Here is a 20,092-nt window from a genome sequence, read left to right as displayed (position 1 = left end):
GACTGTTGCAGCATCCCCGTGGTCATGTGATCAAAATTTGGATGCTTGGCAACTGGTTCATATTTATGATGGTTGCAATGTCCCAGGGCTATGTGATCTTTAGTGAACTTTTGATAAACAAAGTCAATGGGGAAGCCAGATTTACTCAACAACCAGGTTACTAACTTATCAACTGCAGTGATTCACTTAACAACTATGGCAAGAAAGATTGTAAAATGGGCAAAAGTCACTTAATAAATGTCTTGTTTAGCAACAGAAATTTTGGGCTTGATTGTGGTCATAAATTGAGAATTACCTGTACATTTAAGGGGCAGCTCTTGGGGCATTTCACATTTTCATAGTATGCTGACACTATGCTGGGCTTAGAAATAAACATGAGCTGAACATCCTAATTCCTCCAAAATAAATCTGCATAGCTGACCTCAAAACTACAAAGCTAATAACATTGTTTCCTGTGCTTCTAATAATGTATTTTTCATTCTTTCATCTGATTTTTAGGTTGGGTTTACCTCTCATTTATCCATAGTTTAATTAATCATGGAAATAAGCTATAATTAGGCTCAAAGAAGTTTTCAACTATTAGAAATCTTTGTATTGATGACTTTGACAGCATGCAGTGAGTTTCCCTTCAATCTTTAGCAAAAGAAAGTTTTAACTACTAACTTCAAAAATTTTTGAATAAGCAGGAAAAGGGTGATTAAAATTTTAGAAAGTTACAAATGGACTAAAGTCCAGATGAATTTGAAATAAGATTTTGGAATTGTAAAGAACTCTTCCTGTGGAAAAATGCCTGATTTTAAAAAAAAATAGAATAAGATTTTAAAAATTGGACACAAGGAACTCAAAGATTACAATGAAAAGACAAGAAGACATGAACTTGACTAGAATTACAGAATGGAACAAAATATTCTAACATTGGACATATTGAAGGTATTTTTTTGGGGGAAAAAAGGATTCTGATGTTAATACTGTCAACAGAGACGTTTGAGAGACTGTACTTAAAAGATGTTATGGAAGAACAAGTTCTGCCTGACAGAGTTGAAAGTGGATTTTCAAATGATGGGCTACAAGAACAAGATGTAAAAATATATTACTTTAGACCTATAAAAGAAACCAGCTGTTTTAATAATTAAAAGGATATAGAAATAATAAACCAAAATAGAAATAATAAACCAATATAGGTAATTTTCCTATATTGAGTTTACAAAAGACGCTTGTTAAAGTTTTGAAGGATCTCTTGTCAAGGGACAAACATGGACTTTGGCTGACACCAGGAGTGTAATGATGGTGCTTTATGGATTTGTATATAGGTAAGGGACGGGATATGGAAAAAGATCATTTGTATTTTAAGAGATAATAAGTTAGTAAAATGTTTATTCTTGTGATGTCATTTTCTGCACTTGTACTTTCTTTCTATTCTTTTAATTTGTGTTAGTTTTTACACTCTGTGGACCAAATCCTATGTGTGGTCCATAGCAGGCTACATTTATACTGTATAATTGTTTTTTGTCATTTTGATTCTGACAATCTTACAGAAGTTTCTGGAATAGAAACTCTGGTCATTATTTTTATAGGAACAGAAAATAATTTTCAATGGGGTAAGAAGAAACAAAGGTCCTCAAGATACTTTTCATAAAGTTTATTATTTAGTTTTTATTCTGATTTTGGCTGCATATTGTTAACATATTCTCTTACATGCCCACACCCACAGATTCCTCCCCCCTCAAAAAAGTATAGTAAATCTAAATTCTTGTACAGTAGTGCCCTCTGGTGGTTCACATACCAATTCAACTCAGCTAGCAATATTTGGGAATAAAACTTCTATTTTGAATATCCTTAAGATTTTACAAATCAGAATCCCTTGATTCTACAAATTATCTACAGAAATTGACAAGGATTTAGTTAGAAATGAATACTCCAACTACAGAAAGTTTTCCATGATGATAAAGACAAATGCAATTTCATCGGTCTTTGGAAGTATTGGTTTTCTTGCGTCTAGTGTGATACCTAAATGAGAAAAAAACCCAGAAGATATATTAAGTTAGTATCTCAGACACCAAGTAATTTAAATACTTGTTTTTTAAGAGATTAGGAGTGTTATTAACAGTTATGTTTGAAAACATTATCTTTATAAAAGAAGACTGTAGACATGTTCTATTTATCCAATAATTAAACCATGTTTTGTGCAGTTTCTTCAATCATGTAACAAATCTTCTATTGTTTTGGTTCAAGGGCAAAAGTAACTCCCAGCTGTAGAAGGATTCAAAATATTTTTAAAATCTGAACACTGCTTGGAACATTCACAGGGGCAGAGGTTCACCAAAGCGTACCCAGCACTATTCCTACTTTCACCTAAATTTCTGGTAGGAAAAAAGGAACCAGATTTTCCTAGTTATTTCTAGACTTTCTAGATAATGGAATTCTGTTATCTGTCTTTCTGGTTATGTTGTTAAAGTTAGACTTCCATGTCAATACTAAATTAGTTTTTTTTTTAAAAAAAGCTGTGGTACCAAATTCAAAGGGAATTGTAGTGGATTGTACCGATCCAGAGTCCTACAAGGGAGGCTGTGCATTCCAAAGGAGTTAAGAGACAACTCAATTCAGATAGTTTGGTGAGAGAAAGAGAATGAAGAGAGCCCCTCCTAATAGTTCCCAGAGTATAGGTTTGTATAGCACAGTGCTTTAGTTTGGCAAGATTCTGTCTAGAGGTAGTGAATAATAAAGAAATCTGCTTGATGAATCAAGTGTCTTTTTTTAAATTCTGAGGGCCTGACAGGAACCTTGCTCATTCTAAGCATAAAAGTACAATATGAATACATCCTATTCAGTACCTTCTTGATCTTTCTTGCACACAATAGAAATCCATGACACACCTAAAACTTCCTCAAACTGTGTCTCATCTAAAACTGTATATTGCTTTAAGAGCATATGATTGACACCAGGGGTGGGTTCTACTTACCTTTACTACCAGTTTGCAACGGGGCTGTGCGCGCACGTGAGCGAAGCGAGCGTGCTCTTCTGCGCAAGCGCAGAAGCATTTTGGTGATGTCGGGGTCGGTGGGCAGAGCCTCCCGCCGGTTTTAGTACCGGTTCTATAGAACCGGTGCGAACCAGGGGCAACCCACCACTGATTGACACCAAGACATTTAGAATGCATCTGACGCACATCAACTGGGTTACAGATGTATCAACCTCTCAAGGAAGTACAGGCCCTAGTCACACGATACTTTTTCATTACTTCCACTGGGAAGCAATTTCATCGACGGGTATTTATTGACCCAGTGGCTTATGGAGCAAAATGGTCCACTAAGCAATAAATCATAAATATTTATTCTTAGTTCCAGTCTGGAACTTTAGATGTAAAACTAAACATTCTCCAGAATATATTTCTCACAAAATTTGCTAGTGAAGCTATTCCTAGGCAAATGTAACTCTTAGGAAGAAAAGAACTGCATGCACATTTTCTATGAGGTTATCACATTCCTAAGAGAATTCCAAGATCTGAAAAGAAATAAAAAGCAAAGTATTTGCACAACACAGTCCTCCTACATTTTAGAAAATGCAGAACAGTAGCCAGACTTTCTGAATCCAAAGAAAGGTACACGGCTTTAGTAAAGGCAAATAATTTTGTACCTTTAAAAAAAAAAAAAAAAAACACCTTTGAATTAGAAGAAAGAGCAACAAATGGCATGGTTTAACTCAGGGGTGAAATGCTCCCAGTTTTTTTTACTTTTTTACTTTTACTTTTAAAAACATTTTTTCTACAACCTCTTTGGCCGAAAAATGCTTTTAAAAGTAAAACAAAAAAGCCTCTGATGATCACGCGGCTCAGCTGGGATTGTCAGAGGCTTTTAAAAGCATTTTTTCTATAACCTTTTTGACCGAAGATGTTGTAGAAAAAAATGCTTTTAAAAGCCTCTGATGATCCCAGCTGAGTTGCCTGATCATCAAAGGCTTTTAAAAGCATTTTTTCCTGCAATCTCTTCAGATGAAGAGGTTGTAGAAAAAATGCTTAAAAAAAAAAAAGTTGGCCACGCCCACCCAGTCACATTAGCCCACCACCACCAAGCCATGCCCACAGAACCGGTAGTAACAAATTTTACATTTCACCACTGGTTTAACTTCTAAAAAGAGTTAATTAAGTCTTGAATCTAAATGTCAGAAGTACTGCTGATAAAAATGTTTACTCAGCATAACATGTTCCCAATTTTCTTCAGCATTTAGACATTTGGTAAGAACATTTCTTGAGCCAATGTAGTGTACTTTTCATCCAAGATGCATATGCAGTTATTTTCAGTTTTGGTGCAGTGGTTAAGGTGCTGGACTAAGACCATAGAAATAGTTCAGATTCACCCTCAGCCATGGAAACTCATTCAACCTCCTTAATTTACCTATAGGGTAATCAGAAGGACAGAAATGTGAGGAACTATGAGTGCTGTGTGTGTTCCAGGCTCACACAGAAAAAAAAAATCTGGCTGCCTTAATGAGTAGGAGAGAAACACTCTACCCATGCAAACTCCAAACACTTCTTCTCTATCATTTCCATAGAATGTATAAACCTAAGGGTTGAATCCTTGAACCCTAATAAGTCAATAAATGCAGACCAAATCTGTGATGCAGTTCAACTGAGTTATGCACCAGGAAAGAACCTGAAGTATTGTAATTCATCCCATTTTAATTTTACAATTGATACCTTCAGAAATACTTACTGTCCTACAGGATACCAGCGATGTTTGGTTGTGTAAAACATTTTACTAAGTGCCTCAATTGTGGGCTCATCCTTGTAGACTTCCTTTTCTTCTAATTTAGATTTCAGGACTTGTTCATGTGTTTCTTCTTTATAGGTCACAGGGTCTAGTTGTGGAATGGGCTGTCAAAGTATATGTTATCCAAATTAAGAAATACAACTAAAAGTTTATTTCTCCAAAAAGATTCCATTTACTAACACTACACATCTAGATGAGCTGGCACTATTTGACTGTAGTACAGTTAATAGAGGCTAGGAATACAAGACAGCAAAACTATTAATACTAATACACCAAGGAAAGTTTTGTAAAAAGCATTTCTAATAAGATCTTAATACAAGGACTTTTTACAAGACTTTTCTTAGTGTGTATAGTTAGCCTAGCATCCTGTTTCCATCAACAGGCAGCCATATTTCTCCAGGAGGTTTACCTGCAAAGCATAAAGACAGTGCTGACTTTCTCACTGTTTCCCTCCATAACCACGTATATCCAGCGATATGCTGCTTTTAAATCTGGAAGACTTGCTTATCGTCCTTGCCTACTCCCTTTAATCTATGATAGTCAATAATTACATATTTTGTGGCACTGAATTCATAAGATAACTGTGTGTGAAATAAAAGTATTGTCTAAATGTTATTCCAACCAATATTAGAATCACTGACTCCAAACTTTAGAGAGGGAGCTTCTACAACTGTACTCTAGGTAATCCATAATCAATGAAAGCATTTATACCTTTAAAATGATCCTCAACAATATTTAAGGTTACAGTCAATATTGTACTTCTTCTAAATAGTACTGAGATTACCAGGACACCATTTTCCCATTATGTGACCTGAATGTATTTTTGTCATCTATTTGAAGGTAGCTCAAAGTATCTGAGGTAATCCATTAATGTAATTTTGCTACCTCCTGTATTTACCTTTTATGATCTTACCTTGTAAATCACATTTATATTATGGTATAATACCCAACAACATATATATGAGGAAGATTACCTAGGCCTAGTAACAATTTTCAGGAAGATACAATTTTCAGTAACTTACTTTTGTATGTTCATATGGAATATCCACTGAAGGGTGATAGCAAACAATTGTCTTTCCATCTGATGTCATAGCAAGTTCAACTTTGCTAGAAAATAAAGCAGACGTCAACATTCCTGCCATTTTAAGAAGATGGCATTGGAGATAATGCTTTAATTAAAATTTATGGAAAATATACTAAACAGTAATTATTTTGAATGACACCCATAAACTGTAAAATATTTAACTAAAAGACACAAGATTAAAAATTGCCAAAATATATTCAATAACAAAGTATTTTAATAAACATAAAAAAACCAAACAAGCAAACATGCAATACATAAACTGCATAGGAGCTAAAACTGGTATTTGTAATCTAAAGACAACAAAATTTTAAACGCCCATATTCAATATTTCTGTGGGACGGATGAACTGCCTACATGATAGCCAGAGGCATATGCCCCACTGATGCTGCAGACAAAGTGGTGGGTAAATGCAAAATTGTGTACCCCGCAATATGATGGAAATAACACAAAGAACAAGATGATTCAATATTTCTTTGAAAACTTAATGAAAGTAAGTATTTGGTACTTCTACAGTAATATAACTAAAAATGGAGATCAATTGTGTATATTGTGTATTTTTTGGCACTTGTGTCAGTTTTCTAGCCAAGTTTCCCAGCACTCTGAGTTGCTTCAGAACAATATATAGTATATTTCAGTTTAGGAGATAGGGTAATAGTATGTTAGCTTGCAAACTGGACCATACTGGCTCTATCAGGCCTGTTTATATTCTGTCCCTAATATATAAATTTGCAGAAAGGCTAGAGAATATTTTTGTGAACCAACTTCTAGAAACTCTGCAAATAGCACCTCTCTTTCATAATTAAATAACAGTATACATGTAGAAACAGCTGAAGCAGTTTACAGAACAACAAAAAAAAGACATGTGCTTTGTATGCTCTTCCACATATTGTGAATAATTCTTTTGCAGGATTTGCAGTCCTAGTCGATAGTTATTTCACTGTTTAAATAACCTTTATGAAAAAGCTGCTATTCTTATCTGTTTAGAAATTAAAATAATATACATTATTAATTAGTTAAACCTAATCAATGTATCAGGCTGGTTAGTTTAAAACAAAGGTACACACCAGTTTTTGCATTTGTCTTCAACCCACACATAAGACAAGGGAGTTGCAGTGTACTGGGGATATTGTGATGGCACACCGTATGAAACTCAATTACCAGCCCATTCAGTACAAACATTAGCATCTAACAGTCTTTGTAAATTAATAGTGATAACATGTAGAATAGTTAATACTTGCCAGTTATAGTCATCAGGAAGTGGTGAATATGTAGATTTGGGACAGGCATGAAATACTGCTGCATCTGCAAATACAGGAGCTAAATAGTATAACAGAATACACACCAGACTGTCAGTCTCTTAACACTGTGGGAATGAAAATACCACCAAGGTTATATATTGTAGTGCTAATCTAGGGGTTGATGATAAATTTAGGGGTTTTCACTCTAGCATAAATCCAGTTGTTTCACTGTTCAAAACTTTAAATCAAATTGCAACTTTGAAAGAAAAAGCAAAAGGACTTCTATAGGGCAGTTTTATCCAACTTGGTGTTCTCCAATATTTTGGATTAGAATTCTTATAATCCTCAGTTTTGGTACCTTAGAATAATGGGAACTGAGGAGGGCTGATTTAGAACATACAGAAAAGGGTGAGATGGGGAAGGGATATAAATGTTCATGGACATTTAAGGCAAGACTACATACATTGGAAATCCAAGCCCGATCCGGTAGGGATTGCGGCGGGTGGTTCGGAGAACCAGTAGCAAAAATCCCTGTGCGCGCCCCCCCCCACCATGCCCAGCTGAGCCGCACGATCATCAGAGGCTTTTTTTTTTTTTACTTTTAAAAGCATTTTTTCTACAACTTCTGCCGAAAAAATGCTTTTAAAAGTAAAAAAAAAAGCCTCTGATGATCGCGCGGCTCAGCTGGGATCTCAGAGACTTTTAAAGCATTTTTTTCTGCAACCTCTTCAGTGGAAGAGGTGGTTAAAAAAATGCTTTGAAAAGGCTCTGATGATCCTAGCTGTGTTCCTGATCGGCAGAGGCTTTTCAAAGCATTTTTTTGCATTTGCAGAAAAAAATGCTTTGAAAAGTTAAAATAAAAAAAGTTGGCCACGCCCACCCAGTCACATTACCCCCCCCCCCACACACACACACACCAAGCCATGCCCACAGAATCCGTAGTAACAAATTTTACATTTCACCCCTGCCAACAAAGTTCTTTTTCTGCTCATCTGCTATCCCCACAGTTGCCAGTGAAGCTGCATTATTTGTTCCTCCTGGGAATTTATATTTCTTATCACTCAAAATACCATTATATTTCCTTATCCATGAATATACAGTAGGTAGTCAATTTACAATCACAACTAACACTGGAAATTCTGTTGCTAAGTAAAGTGGTTGTTAAATGAATCTTACACAGTTTTACCTTTTTAGCCCATGGTCATTAAGGGAATCATGCAGTTGTTAAGCAAATTTGGCTTTGTCCTATTGATTTTACTTGTGGAAATCCCATGGGAAAGTTGCAAGTGGTAATCATGTAACCATGAGACACTGAAAGCCTCATAAATATGTGCCACTTCCCAAATGCCCAAAGGTTGATCATGTGACCACAGGGAGATTGTGATGATTGTAAGTCACTTATTTTAGTACTGTCATAACTTTTGTTATGTTGACAACATAAACAGTTGTTAAGTGAATGGTCATAAGTCAAGGACTACCTGTAAAGACATTGACAACCAAGCAAAGATCAGAAAAATAGAACTGTTTCTTCTTGCATAAACTGAATACTATTACTGAATAGAAAAGGGCTTAATCAATTTTACATTGAAGTCAATTCTTTCTGTTCCTACCCAAGCCAAGTAACATAGCTTTATGGTGACAACATCCTTGTCTCTTGAGCAAAGGAAGGCCACCACATGGAGGATTATCAGATGGCCAATATCTGACATAATGTTCATTTTTTCAGAAAGATTGAAATGGGCTGTTGATTTCTAATGTAAGGTCACTACTCTCCTGGCCACAAAGAAGCAGTATTCTAGTATCCAATTAGCTAGTAACACAGAGAATGCACAGTGCTTACCAGTTAGCAAAGGCTTCCTGATGAAAGTTGCCAAATGCAAAACAGACTTCCTTGAGGCTGTGGCCATGGTAGCTGGTCAAAGAGTGGAATTTGGAGAAATCAATTCAGGTTTCATTCTTGTTTGAAAGTTAGCTCATTAGCTTAAATATGTTAAGTCAATAACAATTACTCCAGTATTTCAACAGCTGTTCCATGCATTACTAGGGAGCAATTAACAATACAAAGTGTAATCACTGCCTGAGAATTCATTATTTTAATTTCATAGGTGGGAACTTCTTCATATTCACAGTCATTATTGATTATTTCATTAGTCATAGTCCTCTAAACCAACCTTAAAAATTTCCAGGTATGTGGACTTCAGTTCCCAGAATTACCATCAATGGCCATATTGATTATGGAATGTTGGATCTGAAGTCCACATACCTGGAAATTGCCATAGCTGAGAAGCACTGCTTGAAAGCCGCACATTTCCAAGGTAGAATTAGGATATTGCAAAAATAAGGAGAAACCAAGTTATATAAAGCACGCAATAACTGTTTTCCCCTTAATTTTAAACAGTTCTATTTAGTCTTTTTGTAATGAACAGTCAAAAATTGTCCCTCATTTAGTATAGCAGTATTTGTATGCCTATCATATAAATTTAACTTTTATTAATCAAATTTATATATCTGTTCATCTCATGAAAAGTGACTGCATACAAGAATCCAGTAAAACAGTGAATATATAATCTATATATCTATACATCATCTAAAACCATTATATAATAATTATTAAAAAGCATTAAAATGATTTTTATTTTATTTAATTCTATCTTTATGTTTATAAATAATTCAAGGTGGTGAACATACCTAATACAGTACTCCTTCCTCCTCTTATTTTCCTCACAACAATGACCCTATGTGGTTCCACCTGTGCTGAGAAAGAACGATTGGTCTAAAGTAACCAAATCGGCTTTAATGGCTAAAGTGGGACACTCTCCCCCTTTTCAAGGCTAGTATCTTAACTACTAGGCCAAACTATAAAAGAAAAGTTAAAAAAGAAAATAATAGGCAGAAGATATTAATAACAAATCTGTTCTTTATCAAAATATTACTTGAATGCAACAGCTATTGATGCCATGGTGTGGCTTTAAATGAGTGCTCAAGTCTCTAGTAGTCTTTCACCAACCCCAAAGTTAAGCAGAATTAACACAACTTGACTGCTTTTCAACGTATTTCTATCACCACCCTCTCAATTCCTGCACATTCACCCTTGTTGTTCTTAGTATTTGTCCCAGTTATTTGCAGGATGCACTTGTTTTACATTGCCTAATTCTTGTCAATGCATGGTGTGACATGGGGTTTTGTTTTTCAGCCAGCTTGTCATTGTTAATTAGGCTGACAGGAGATGACTGGCCCAAAGTCATTCAACTGGTTGCCATGCCTAGGGGAGGACTAGAAGCTGGCAGAGGGGAGGACTAGAAGCTGTTAACAGTCCAGCTACACAACTGGCTCTCTCTGCATCTTTATTCCAATATGGCTTTTAAAGTTATTTAAACAAACTAATATTATTAATATAATGCATGAACAAATAATAAAAGTTAAAATGCTACTTTAGTATTTTAAAATAGACATGTTTTTTTTTTAAAAAAAAGGATTTTAAGCCAACACTGAAAAGAGAAAAAAGCGTCATTAGGCAAATATTTTAGGAAGATAGTTCCATATAGTATCTGTGGGAAATGTAAAAATTCTGACTCTTATTGCCATCCATTTAGCTTGGAGAGTAGTATCATTTGAAATTCTCATATACTATGAACTGGTTTAGAATTAAACCATTAAATTCACAAACAGGTATATTATGAATTATAGGGTTGTAATGGTGTTACACTTAAAATGATATTTAAATTCAGTTAAGTCTACGATAATAACCTACATATTGTAAATTCCTATGCAATTAGTCTTTATAAGAAGTTGGCTTACACAACAGAGAAGGCAGAAATAACGACCTGTCTGCTAGGAGTTATTGCTCTCATTTTACTGATTTTACTTGATTCTAGTTAGTATTTACCAATCATTTGGGGTAAAAAAAATGACCTAATTTAGTCACCAAATTTTGTGCTAATTAATCATTTAATTTATATGCCGCTCGACTCCCAGCGACTCTGAGTGGTAAATTGTGTTGGACTACGAGCGCCATAGAATGGGAGATTCAACTAGGATGAGAAGAGTGGAAGCTGCAGTCTAACACGTGGAGAATATCAGATACCAGAAGTGCCCAACTACACTATTTAAACGGCATAAGCTAAAGTTTCTATATGAGGGCGGAACTTTTGCGACAGGACAAGAGGACGTGACCAGACAGCCAAAAGTCTAATCCAGCGAAAAGAAATAACGCAGAAAAGCTTACCAAACAGAGGACACCGGATCTCTATGACATAGACGAATTCTCGGAACAACTTCCGGGAACCCCTCAAGATTCACCAAAGGACATTGGGAAATGTAGTTCGGATGAGAAGACTGTCCAATTGGTAGCATCCGAGTGTGTAATGATAGATCTTAGCACAGGAGTCTTTCCGATTAGTTTCGTTTTCATAGTTTATCAGCGCAAACTTTCCTTCCTTCTTTCATAATCATAGTCTGGTTTGCGTGGCATGGTGTGTGAAAATAGAACAGTCCAATCTCGCGTGACATTGGGTAGGACTGGGAATGATTCCTACCTGAAACTCTGGACAACTTCAGAAAGTAGGGTAGTTCTAGTATACCGCTGAAGTGTCTGATTTGTAGTTATTTGACAGTAATAATAGAAAATCATGGTTATAGTCACATAATTATCTGCCACAATGTCCTTCCTGTCAGTGACTACTTCAGCTTCAACCACAACAATACACGAGCAAATAATAGATACAAACTCAAGGTAAACCGTTCCAAACTCGATTGCAGAAAATATGACTTCAGTAACAGAGTGGTCAATGCCTGGAATGCACTACCTGACTCTCTTGTTTCTTCCCCAAACCTCCAAAACTTTAACCTTAAACTGTCTACTGTTGACCTCACCCCATGCCTAAGAGGTCTGTAAGGGGCGTGCATAAGCGCACCAGCGTGCCTACCGTCCCTGTCCTAATATTCCTTTTTACTTACTCTTTTCATGTATTCAAATTATGTTTATACTTTTACCTGCTATCTTATATATGCTTGACAAATAAACTTATGATTATGAAGATACTAATTCAGGATAACAATTTACTGAATATATTAACAGTATAATTTGAATTGCTAGAATAATATAGACTAAAATTGTAATGGCTAAATTGAGGTAATTGTGTGTAAACTAGATCAACTATGATTTACTGAACCATTTAACACTGTTTAATTCTATGTGTGAAATCAGCAAGTGATATTTTCCACCCAAATTCTGCTGGAATGGGGGGGAGGGAAGCACTAAATAACTGGGTCCTAGAAACAAATGTTTGTAAGTGTGAGCTCAAGTCAATGTAATACAAAGCAATAACACATGCTTGTGTTCAGATCTAACTGCTTGTTCTTTAATTCCAAGTAGATAATTCTATAACTGGTTTTGGCTGGAGGCTCTAACTTAAACAAAAATATATTTGATGGGCTTAAAGCCCTTCTACCCTGGTAGGTAAAGTGTAAGTCAATTTCTTGACTTGTGTTTCTACATTTGGAGAAAGACATGGTGCAATTGTAAAATATATAAATTCTAGGCATCTGCAAGATCCATTCTTAGCATCTTAGTTTGGGAAAACTTAGAGCCTGAAAATCGATGTAGGCGACAAGGTTCATTTAATTTAAGTCTGTTTTGTGATCTGTTGGATCATAGGTGAACATCCTAGGATCCACAATGAAAAAGTCCTCCAAATTCAGAACCACTAATATTTTGTTCCTTAAAAATACTCAGTGGCTGAAATGGTTGGCTGGTTTCAGATTTATTTGCCAAAATACAGACTTAATATTCCAGTGCACTCAGATATAAGAATGGAAGGATAACATTCAGAAACTGTGGTGTAAAAGGAAAAGAAAGAGGCAGTACTAGATGGGAGGAGATGGGAGGAGAAATAAGTTGGGAAATGGCACATCCAGTATTGTGGATGAGCTTCCAAAAAGTCTTGCTCAGCACACTTCCCTGCAGTGTCATTGTTGTATCTTCCTAACAGAAGCCCAGAATAAAAGCAATACTACTATAATATGTAAACATAGACCAAAAAAATATTTAACACAGTGAGGAAAGATATGGAGACAACCTGTTTTAGAATTTAGAATTACCAGAAATCATCTATGGTAGGCTGAAACAATCAAAAGAGGGTAACAGGATGTCCATAGGGATGGAGAAATAGTACCGTAAAGAAGAGGGAGTCAAGCTATTCTCCTGAAGGCAGGACAAGAAGCAATGGATAGAAACTAATCAAAGAGAGAAGCAACCTAGAAATTTCCTGGCAGTGAGAACAATTAATCAGTGGAACAACTTGCCTCCAGAAGTTGTGAATGCTTCAACAGTGGAAGTTTTAAAGAAGAGATTGGATAACCATTTGTCTGAAATGGTATAGGGTTTCCTGCCTGAGCAGGGGATTGGACCAGAAGACCTTCAAGGTCCCTTCCAACTGTTCTGTTAAATAGGCCCCTTCAGTCAGACTTCACTGGCTACCTCTCTGTGAGAGTGGCCCATGAATGTTGATGCAGGGTAATTGATATTGGTGACATGCAAGTGTAGGAAGTTAGCACCCACCCATCTCCTAGAAGAATGAAATATTCTAGGTGATATTAAAAAGGCAGAATATTATATTTTCCCTAAAGGAGAAACATGTTTCTAAAGACATAAACTCAGAGCCTCAGCTCCCTGCGCCGCCGCCCCCCCCTGATATTTTGGTGCCAACCTATCTACAAGACAAAAGGCTAGGCCAGCTTATCTACAAAACAAAAGACCTTCACCCTCAGGGCATAATAGGATTAGCCCTCTACCTATCTCACCACATGGCACCTGGGAAGATTGCACCACCCAGCAAGATTCAACCAAGCCTGGGACTCAAGACAGCCTACAAAGTTATCCCTGCATAGTGCCCTCAAACAGCCTCCATGTTTCCATTGGAACTGAACCCAGATGGACATTTCTTCCAACACAAGGATACTGAGTTTTATGTTCATGCAGTAGAAAATAAACATAACCTTTTTCTAAAAAAAAAAAATTAGCTGCATTTAATTATTGACAGGGTATCTGTTCTTTAACTGATTTGCAAAAATCGTTAAGTCTATTCTACACATGGGGTAGCATTAGTAGGCAAGCTATGCTTTCTAAGTATCTGAATTTGATAAATAATGAAATTAAATCAGTCGAAGTGATCTGTAGTTCTTAAAAGCTTACACTTCACTAACATTTTATTACAAACCCATATTCACCCTGGAATTTATTATGAATTAAGTAAAAATTACTTTTGAATTATCAGGTATAGAATTCTACGCTAGATTTATAAACATTTTAAGATGTTTTAAATACTTTGCAGATGAGGATATCCTCTCCCTTGGTTGAGAATACAATAAAGATAAATTTATACTGTAATTATAACTGCATTTTGTATCTCTCTATCAGCGTAAAGTTGCCTGTTACCTTCAACTTTCTTCAAAATACAAATGGTCCTCAACTTACAACCACAATTGAGCCCAAAGTTTCCATTGCTGAATAAGGCAGTTATTAAGTAGTTTTGCCCTATTATAATATTTTTGCCACAGTTGTCAAGCAAATCACTACAGTTCTTAAGTGAATCATGCAGTTATTAGGTGACTCTGGCTTCCTGCATTAACTTTGCTTGTCGGAAGCCATCTGGGAAGGTTACAAATGGTGTTCACATGACCCTGGGACAGTGCAATTGTCATAAATGCCAGTTGCCAAGTGCCCAAATGTTCATCTCATGACCATGGAGATGCTGCAGTGGTAGTGTGAAAAATGATAAGTCACTTTTTTTCAGTGTTGTAACTTTGAATGATCACTAAACAATTGGTTGTAAGTCAAGGACTACCTGTATTCTTCAAAACATTTTGCATTATCATTTTTTTTTCCAACACCTTGTGACAAAATTGAATCAAGCAATGGTCATGAAATAATCAACTTATTAACAAGCTAAGAGGTTAAGAACAGTTTGTAGTGATGTCCATAGAGCAGGGGTGTCAAATTGGATTTTTTCGAGGGCCAGATCAGTATTGTAGTTCTCCTCCGCAGGGTGGATGGGTGGGGGTGGGGGGTAGGGAGACGGGATGGACCCATCCTCCCATGCCATTTTCGGCCTGGACAGCTTCCTGCAGCACCTTGCTGGTCAAAATGGGGCACGGGGGCCCCTGCACGCAGCTCCCTTGTGCCCCATTTTGGCTGCCAGAGGCACCGCGGTCCAGTCCATTGCTATTTCAAGGCCGGCCCCTTAGACCAGATTTAAGCACACCCCCCCCCCCCGCGGGCTGGATCTGGCCCGCGGGTCTTGAGTTTGACACCCCTGCCAGAGAAGAATCAAAATCTATGATAAATGTAGCATTATGTTCAAATGGGCTTGTAAAAAGGATGGGGCAAAGGTCCCAACCCATACCCACCATCTTTCAGATTTTGATATCTTCCATTTATTGTTGCTGGCAATCCTTTCTGTCTACTTAATACAAGGCAGAGCTGAGTCATTCAGGGAAAGAGTTGCAGCATTGTGACCAATGCAATGGAAATATGGTACTGTAGAATGGAGGCACTACTTTTCCCAGTATTGCTAGAGAGATTGGTGGTTTTTTTCCCTTGGATATTACTTAGGTGATGGTTTCATAATGTGGTTGCTGAATTGCATATTACTTTCTTTAAAGTAACATTGCTTTTAAGTAAAGTTGCACTCCTGGTGGCTTCATGGACATGGCTATGTCATTTTCTTGGCAACAGTACAAAACTGCTATACTGTTTACTGCTTTCTTCTGAGAGTTCTTTCTCCCTAGTCTGGTTTTTCCTGATGATCCAAATACTAATCAGGCCTGACCCCAATTAGTTTCCAAGCCCACATAAAATCAGCCAGATGCTGCTTCCTGCTGAGGCAAGTCATGTTTGTATGTCCTTCAGCAGGTATATGACCGTAGCTCAGCCTTCCCCATCCTGGAGCTGAATTAGATGCCAGAATTCTCAGTCCACATGAGAATTAATAAATAAATAAATAAATAAATAATTATTGACATTAATTTTTTTTCCTGTACATAAAATAGTTTAACATTGAACTGTGTAGAGAAAATGTAACAATTTTCAATTTAAGCTGCTGGTGACTTAATGGGTATGTTAAAATGGCCATGTGGAAGTCCTTTGTGCTGTCATCTTCTAGAACAGGGGTGTCAAACTTGTGTCGTCATGGTGGCATCACGTGATGTATCAGGACATTTTCCCCCTTCGTTAAACTGGGTGTGGCCACCATGGCCAGTGCGTGACTCATCTGGCCCAGGGCCGGGAGTTTGACAGCCCTGTTCTAGAATGTTTTTAAAACCTTGCTAGTGTAAGAGACATTTTCAGGAGAGCATCCTGGAGTAGGAAGAAGTGATTTGTAATTTTAAGACAGGATCTATAGCGAAAGAGAAACACAGATCAGCAAATAAAAGACAGATGTTTTACATTTTTTCAACATAAATTTATTTGAATTCAACTACAATGTTTAATATGGAATTGTAGCATTAAATATTAGTATCACAAAGCAACCTTCCTAGATGAGTCCTTCATAATAATACCAGCATTTTACAGCCACTGGGAGAGTAGGAAACTAGGAAGTTATTTGTGAAGGACTCCATTTCTAAGAAGGCCCCATGATCAGATAACTATCATTCCAGTCTTGGATTCAGAAGAGACACCGAAAATAGAATTGCTATTGAAATATGAAGGCATGAAAAATTTGCTTTCAGTGCAAATGCAATATGAGAACAATATTAAATTACCAATAGGCATTATGAGACAGCTGCCTCAAGATGCAAGTTTAGGATGCAGTGGAATGGCAATAGTTATGTACTGACTTTTACAGTAAGAGAGATACAGCACTGATAGCTGAACAGATGTTTGATATGATCTGCCCTTATGCACAGGTATTACATTAAATTGATGGTCTCTAACTTGTCTACATGACAACTTATGAGGCATAAGGTTATTAGATATATGAAGAAAGGAAGGACATGGAGAATTGGACAAATGGGTGGGTGGAACACACTGATTGTTTAACTTTCTTGGCATCCCCAACAAAATTGGAAAAAATTGTAATGAAAATAAAGTATTTAGATCTACACGTGTATGAAATTACTTTTGCCAGTATCAGTTTTTTTAATTGCAGGAATGTGCTGGAGCCAATTAGTAGGCAAAAGTCTTGTATGTCCCTTCTAGTACTGATGTTATCTAATTGGATAATGAAATGTCTGCAAGGATACAATCAAACTTAGACTACCAAGGAACTCCATAGTTCAACCCTGAGCTACAAATATTCTCTTTTATTAGAACCAAATAAGGTCTTATTAATTTCAGGCAATAGGGAATCTACAAATTAAAATCTCCAACCTTGTTAACTTGCCATTAGCATTCATTAGGGAAGCCTCATGGTGAAAAGCTGATACGGAAGAGATACTGAAAAGGCCTGACAATATTTGATTTTAAGCCTGTGCTTGCTGAATGGAGGGCAGGAGGATAAAAAGATCATGTCTTCCTTTTGCCCAACTCTGATAATCCTAGGTCAGGGGTCAGCAACCTGCAGCTCTGGAGCTGCATGTGGCTCTTTTACCCCTCTGCTGCGGCTCCGTCACTCAAAATATGCATCACAACCGCCAATGTGTGACACCCACCGGCATGCGATTTATTGAGTTTTTCAACCCCCAGTACGCCAATCATGGATAAATCCAAGAAAAGAAACATTTCAGAAGAAATCAGAACATTTAATTCAACTACATATGCTAGTTTTGTGGTTGCTCAAGAAATAGTCAGGCACGGGAAAGATTTTGTGGCTCCCGGTGTTTTTTTTTCTGTGGGAAACGGGCCCAAATGGCTCTTTGGCCAAATGGTTGCAGACCCCTGTCCTAGGTGCTTAAGGATATTGATCTACCTGTGTACTGAGGGAGAACAATGCAATATTATCTTGTTGGTAGATCTAGTGGAAATAAATGTGCTTTGTTGTTGTTAGTTGCGAAGTCGTGTCTGATCCATCACGACCCCATGGATAACATTCCTCCAGGCCTTCCTGTCCTCTACCATCCTCTGGAGTCCATTTAAGCTCACACCGACTGCTTCAGTGACTCTATCCAGCCATCTCATTCTCTGTCATCCCTTTCTTCTTTTGCCCTCAATCTTTCCCAGCATTAGGCTCTTCTTCAGTGAGTCCTTAGGTGGCCGAAGTATAAATGTGCATTTGGGAGCGAGCATAACAAACTAATTTTAAAAAGATACATATTTAATATTTCCCCCATAAGCCATATTAAAATGTTTACTTTTTTGATGATCACGTGGTCCACCTAAAGGAAATTGGCTGTGCTAAACTTTATGTGGTTTGTTTAGTGTTTTATTCTTTTGTGTAAACCCAGCCAACTTTAGTTGATTCAAGCAAATAACGGTTAAACAACCATGGTTTAATCTTCAGGCAAAAAAACCCAAACCCCTCATTGGGATGAGAATTTTACTGCTTTGCCTGAGGCAACAGAATGCAGAACGGCCTTTCTCAAGCAAAGAGAGACGCCTCAATGGTTCTCATCTTTAAGGGAGACTAAGAGCCGCGCCTTCTAGAGTCCTCCCGCTCAGGAAACCACTGGGTTCATTCATCCTCTCTTGCTAGCAATTGACACTACACTTCCCAGCTTGCCCCCGGAGGTGCTGCGGTGACGTTACGGGAAGTGAATCACGGGCTTCTTCCGGTAGCGCGTAAGCCCCGAGCGGAGTCGAGGTCCAGTGGAGACTATATCGTGATAAGACAAGATGGCTGGGTTGCCCCGCAGGATCATTAAGGTACCCGCTTTACTTCTCCTCTTGTCTGTTTCCTCTCCTCCCTTCCTCCCCCCCTGCGGCAGCCGGAGGCAGGCCCCGCGTGTAGCTCGTGGCCGGGAGAGCCTGGCGCAAATGCTTCGGGGGCGCGGCGTTTCCGGTGAGGGAGACAGGCAGTGGTGTCACTCCGCTTGCCCGCGCCGCTGCTGCTGCTGCAGGGGGCGGGGGGGGGGAGAGCAGCGAGGGACCGGCGGCAGGGAACAGCCACCGCCATTCGAGGCGCGCTCTCGCTCGCTCGCTCGCGTGCGCGTATATGTGCAAAGGAGCGACGGCCGATGGGTGCGTGACGGATGCAAGGAGCGCCGCGGGCGAGGCCTCGGCACCTCAGCCTGCCGGGAATGAATGGGAATTTCAGGCGGGGAGGCTTGCACGAGCCCCCTCCCTCTCCGGCCGTCCCCTCTTCCGGGCCTTTAGCGCGCGGTCCACCCGCCCCTCAGTCCCCGCCCCGCCCTGCCCTTCGTTTTATTCTGCGGCCGAAGAGGGAGGTGTTTTGATGGGGCAACGCAGGCTAAGAGATGTATGACCTGGGGCCGGGCCGAGCCGGCAGACGGGTGGAAACGGCTCAGCTGAATTGCTTCCCCAGAGCTCTGATATGCAGTCTCTACATTCATTCGCCGCCGAAATAATTCTGCTCTTTTCTTTCCGATAAACAGCTAATCCCGGGGAGAAGTGAGCGTGCTCTCCCTTCCCACGAGGAGGAAGGAGATGGTCAGTTTAGCGATGACTCATGAGTACCTCCTTAAGGAATTGTGCTTTCCACCGCTTGCCAAATTGCCTTGCAGCTCCTTTCCCCACCTCCTGTGTTTTTGTTTGAGTAAATCCAGATTTGGATAGAAGCTAAAATATTTTAATTTGAATGCATGCATCTTATGGCGGATTCTTGATGCCTCTGTGTGTGGCATAATTCCCTTTCTGCAGAATTTAATGTAAAGTTTTAAAACCATGAAGAAAAGAAGGTGAATTAACTGTTAAGCACTCGATTTAAAATAAATCCACTTACAAATTGTCAGTCTTCTATATGTATTTTGTCATTTGTAGCATTTTGTTTTGTGTAGTTGAATATTTATGAAAATCTGTTCCGGTGTTAATAGAGCACTTATGATTTCTCTAGCTAAGAGGGGTATAGATGATTCTGCTGAAGGAGATGCGTTTCCACTGGTGATAGGGC

General features: G+C 38.2%; 2 protein-coding genes across 6 annotated transcripts in view; one reads left to right on the top strand and one right to left on the bottom strand.

Moving 5' to 3' along the window:
* UBE2N (ubiquitin conjugating enzyme E2 N) overlaps positions 1-20,092 on the top strand; it is a 41,973-nt gene that overhangs the window by 9,816 nt on the left and 12,065 nt on the right. Inside the window, exon 1 of one of the 2 annotated variants that reach the window (XM_070947997.1) lies at positions 18,805-18,888. The exons of the other annotated variant lie outside the window; for it this stretch is intronic. Coding sequence (XP_070804098.1) covers positions 18,859-18,888 — 30 coding nt within the window. The 5' untranslated portion in view covers positions 18,805-18,858. Of the gene's footprint in view, positions 1-18,804; positions 18,889-20,092 lie in introns of those variants that run through there. 2 annotated transcript variants of the gene reach the window in all.
* Positions 1,625-11,346, bottom strand: MRPL42 (mitochondrial ribosomal protein L42). Of its 4 annotated transcripts, XM_070947262.1 has the most exons (7): positions 11,314-11,330; positions 9,777-9,837; positions 8,929-9,000; positions 7,089-7,167; positions 5,789-5,873; positions 4,710-4,870; positions 1,625-2,007 (listed from the first exon to the last, which is right to left on the bottom strand). In XM_070947262.1, the coding sequence occupies exons 3-7, from the start codon at positions 8,993-8,995 to the stop codon at positions 1,962-1,964; spliced, it is 438 nt and encodes a 145-aa protein (XP_070803363.1). In that variant the 5' UTR covers positions 8,996-9,000; positions 9,777-9,837; positions 11,314-11,330; the 3' UTR covers positions 1,625-1,961. The 4 variants fall into 4 exon arrangements, with proteins under 4 accessions (XP_070803363.1, XP_070803364.1, XP_070803366.1 ...); XM_070947263.1 differs by lacking the exon at positions 9,777-9,837 and having other exon boundaries at positions 11,314-11,346; XM_070947265.1 differs by lacking the exon at positions 9,777-9,837 and having other exon boundaries at positions 7,089-7,152; positions 11,314-11,343.

The sequence above is a fragment of the Pituophis catenifer genome, unplaced genomic scaffold (genome assembly GCF_029215685.1).
Source record: "Pituophis catenifer annectens isolate HBS135680 unplaced genomic scaffold, rPitCat1.0.hap2 SCAF_7, whole genome shotgun sequence".
Classification (NCBI taxonomy): domain Eukaryota; kingdom Metazoa; phylum Chordata; class Lepidosauria; order Squamata; family Colubridae; genus Pituophis; species Pituophis catenifer.
The sequence above is the reverse complement of the archived record's forward strand: the minus strand, read 5'-3'. Positions and strand labels throughout refer to the sequence as shown.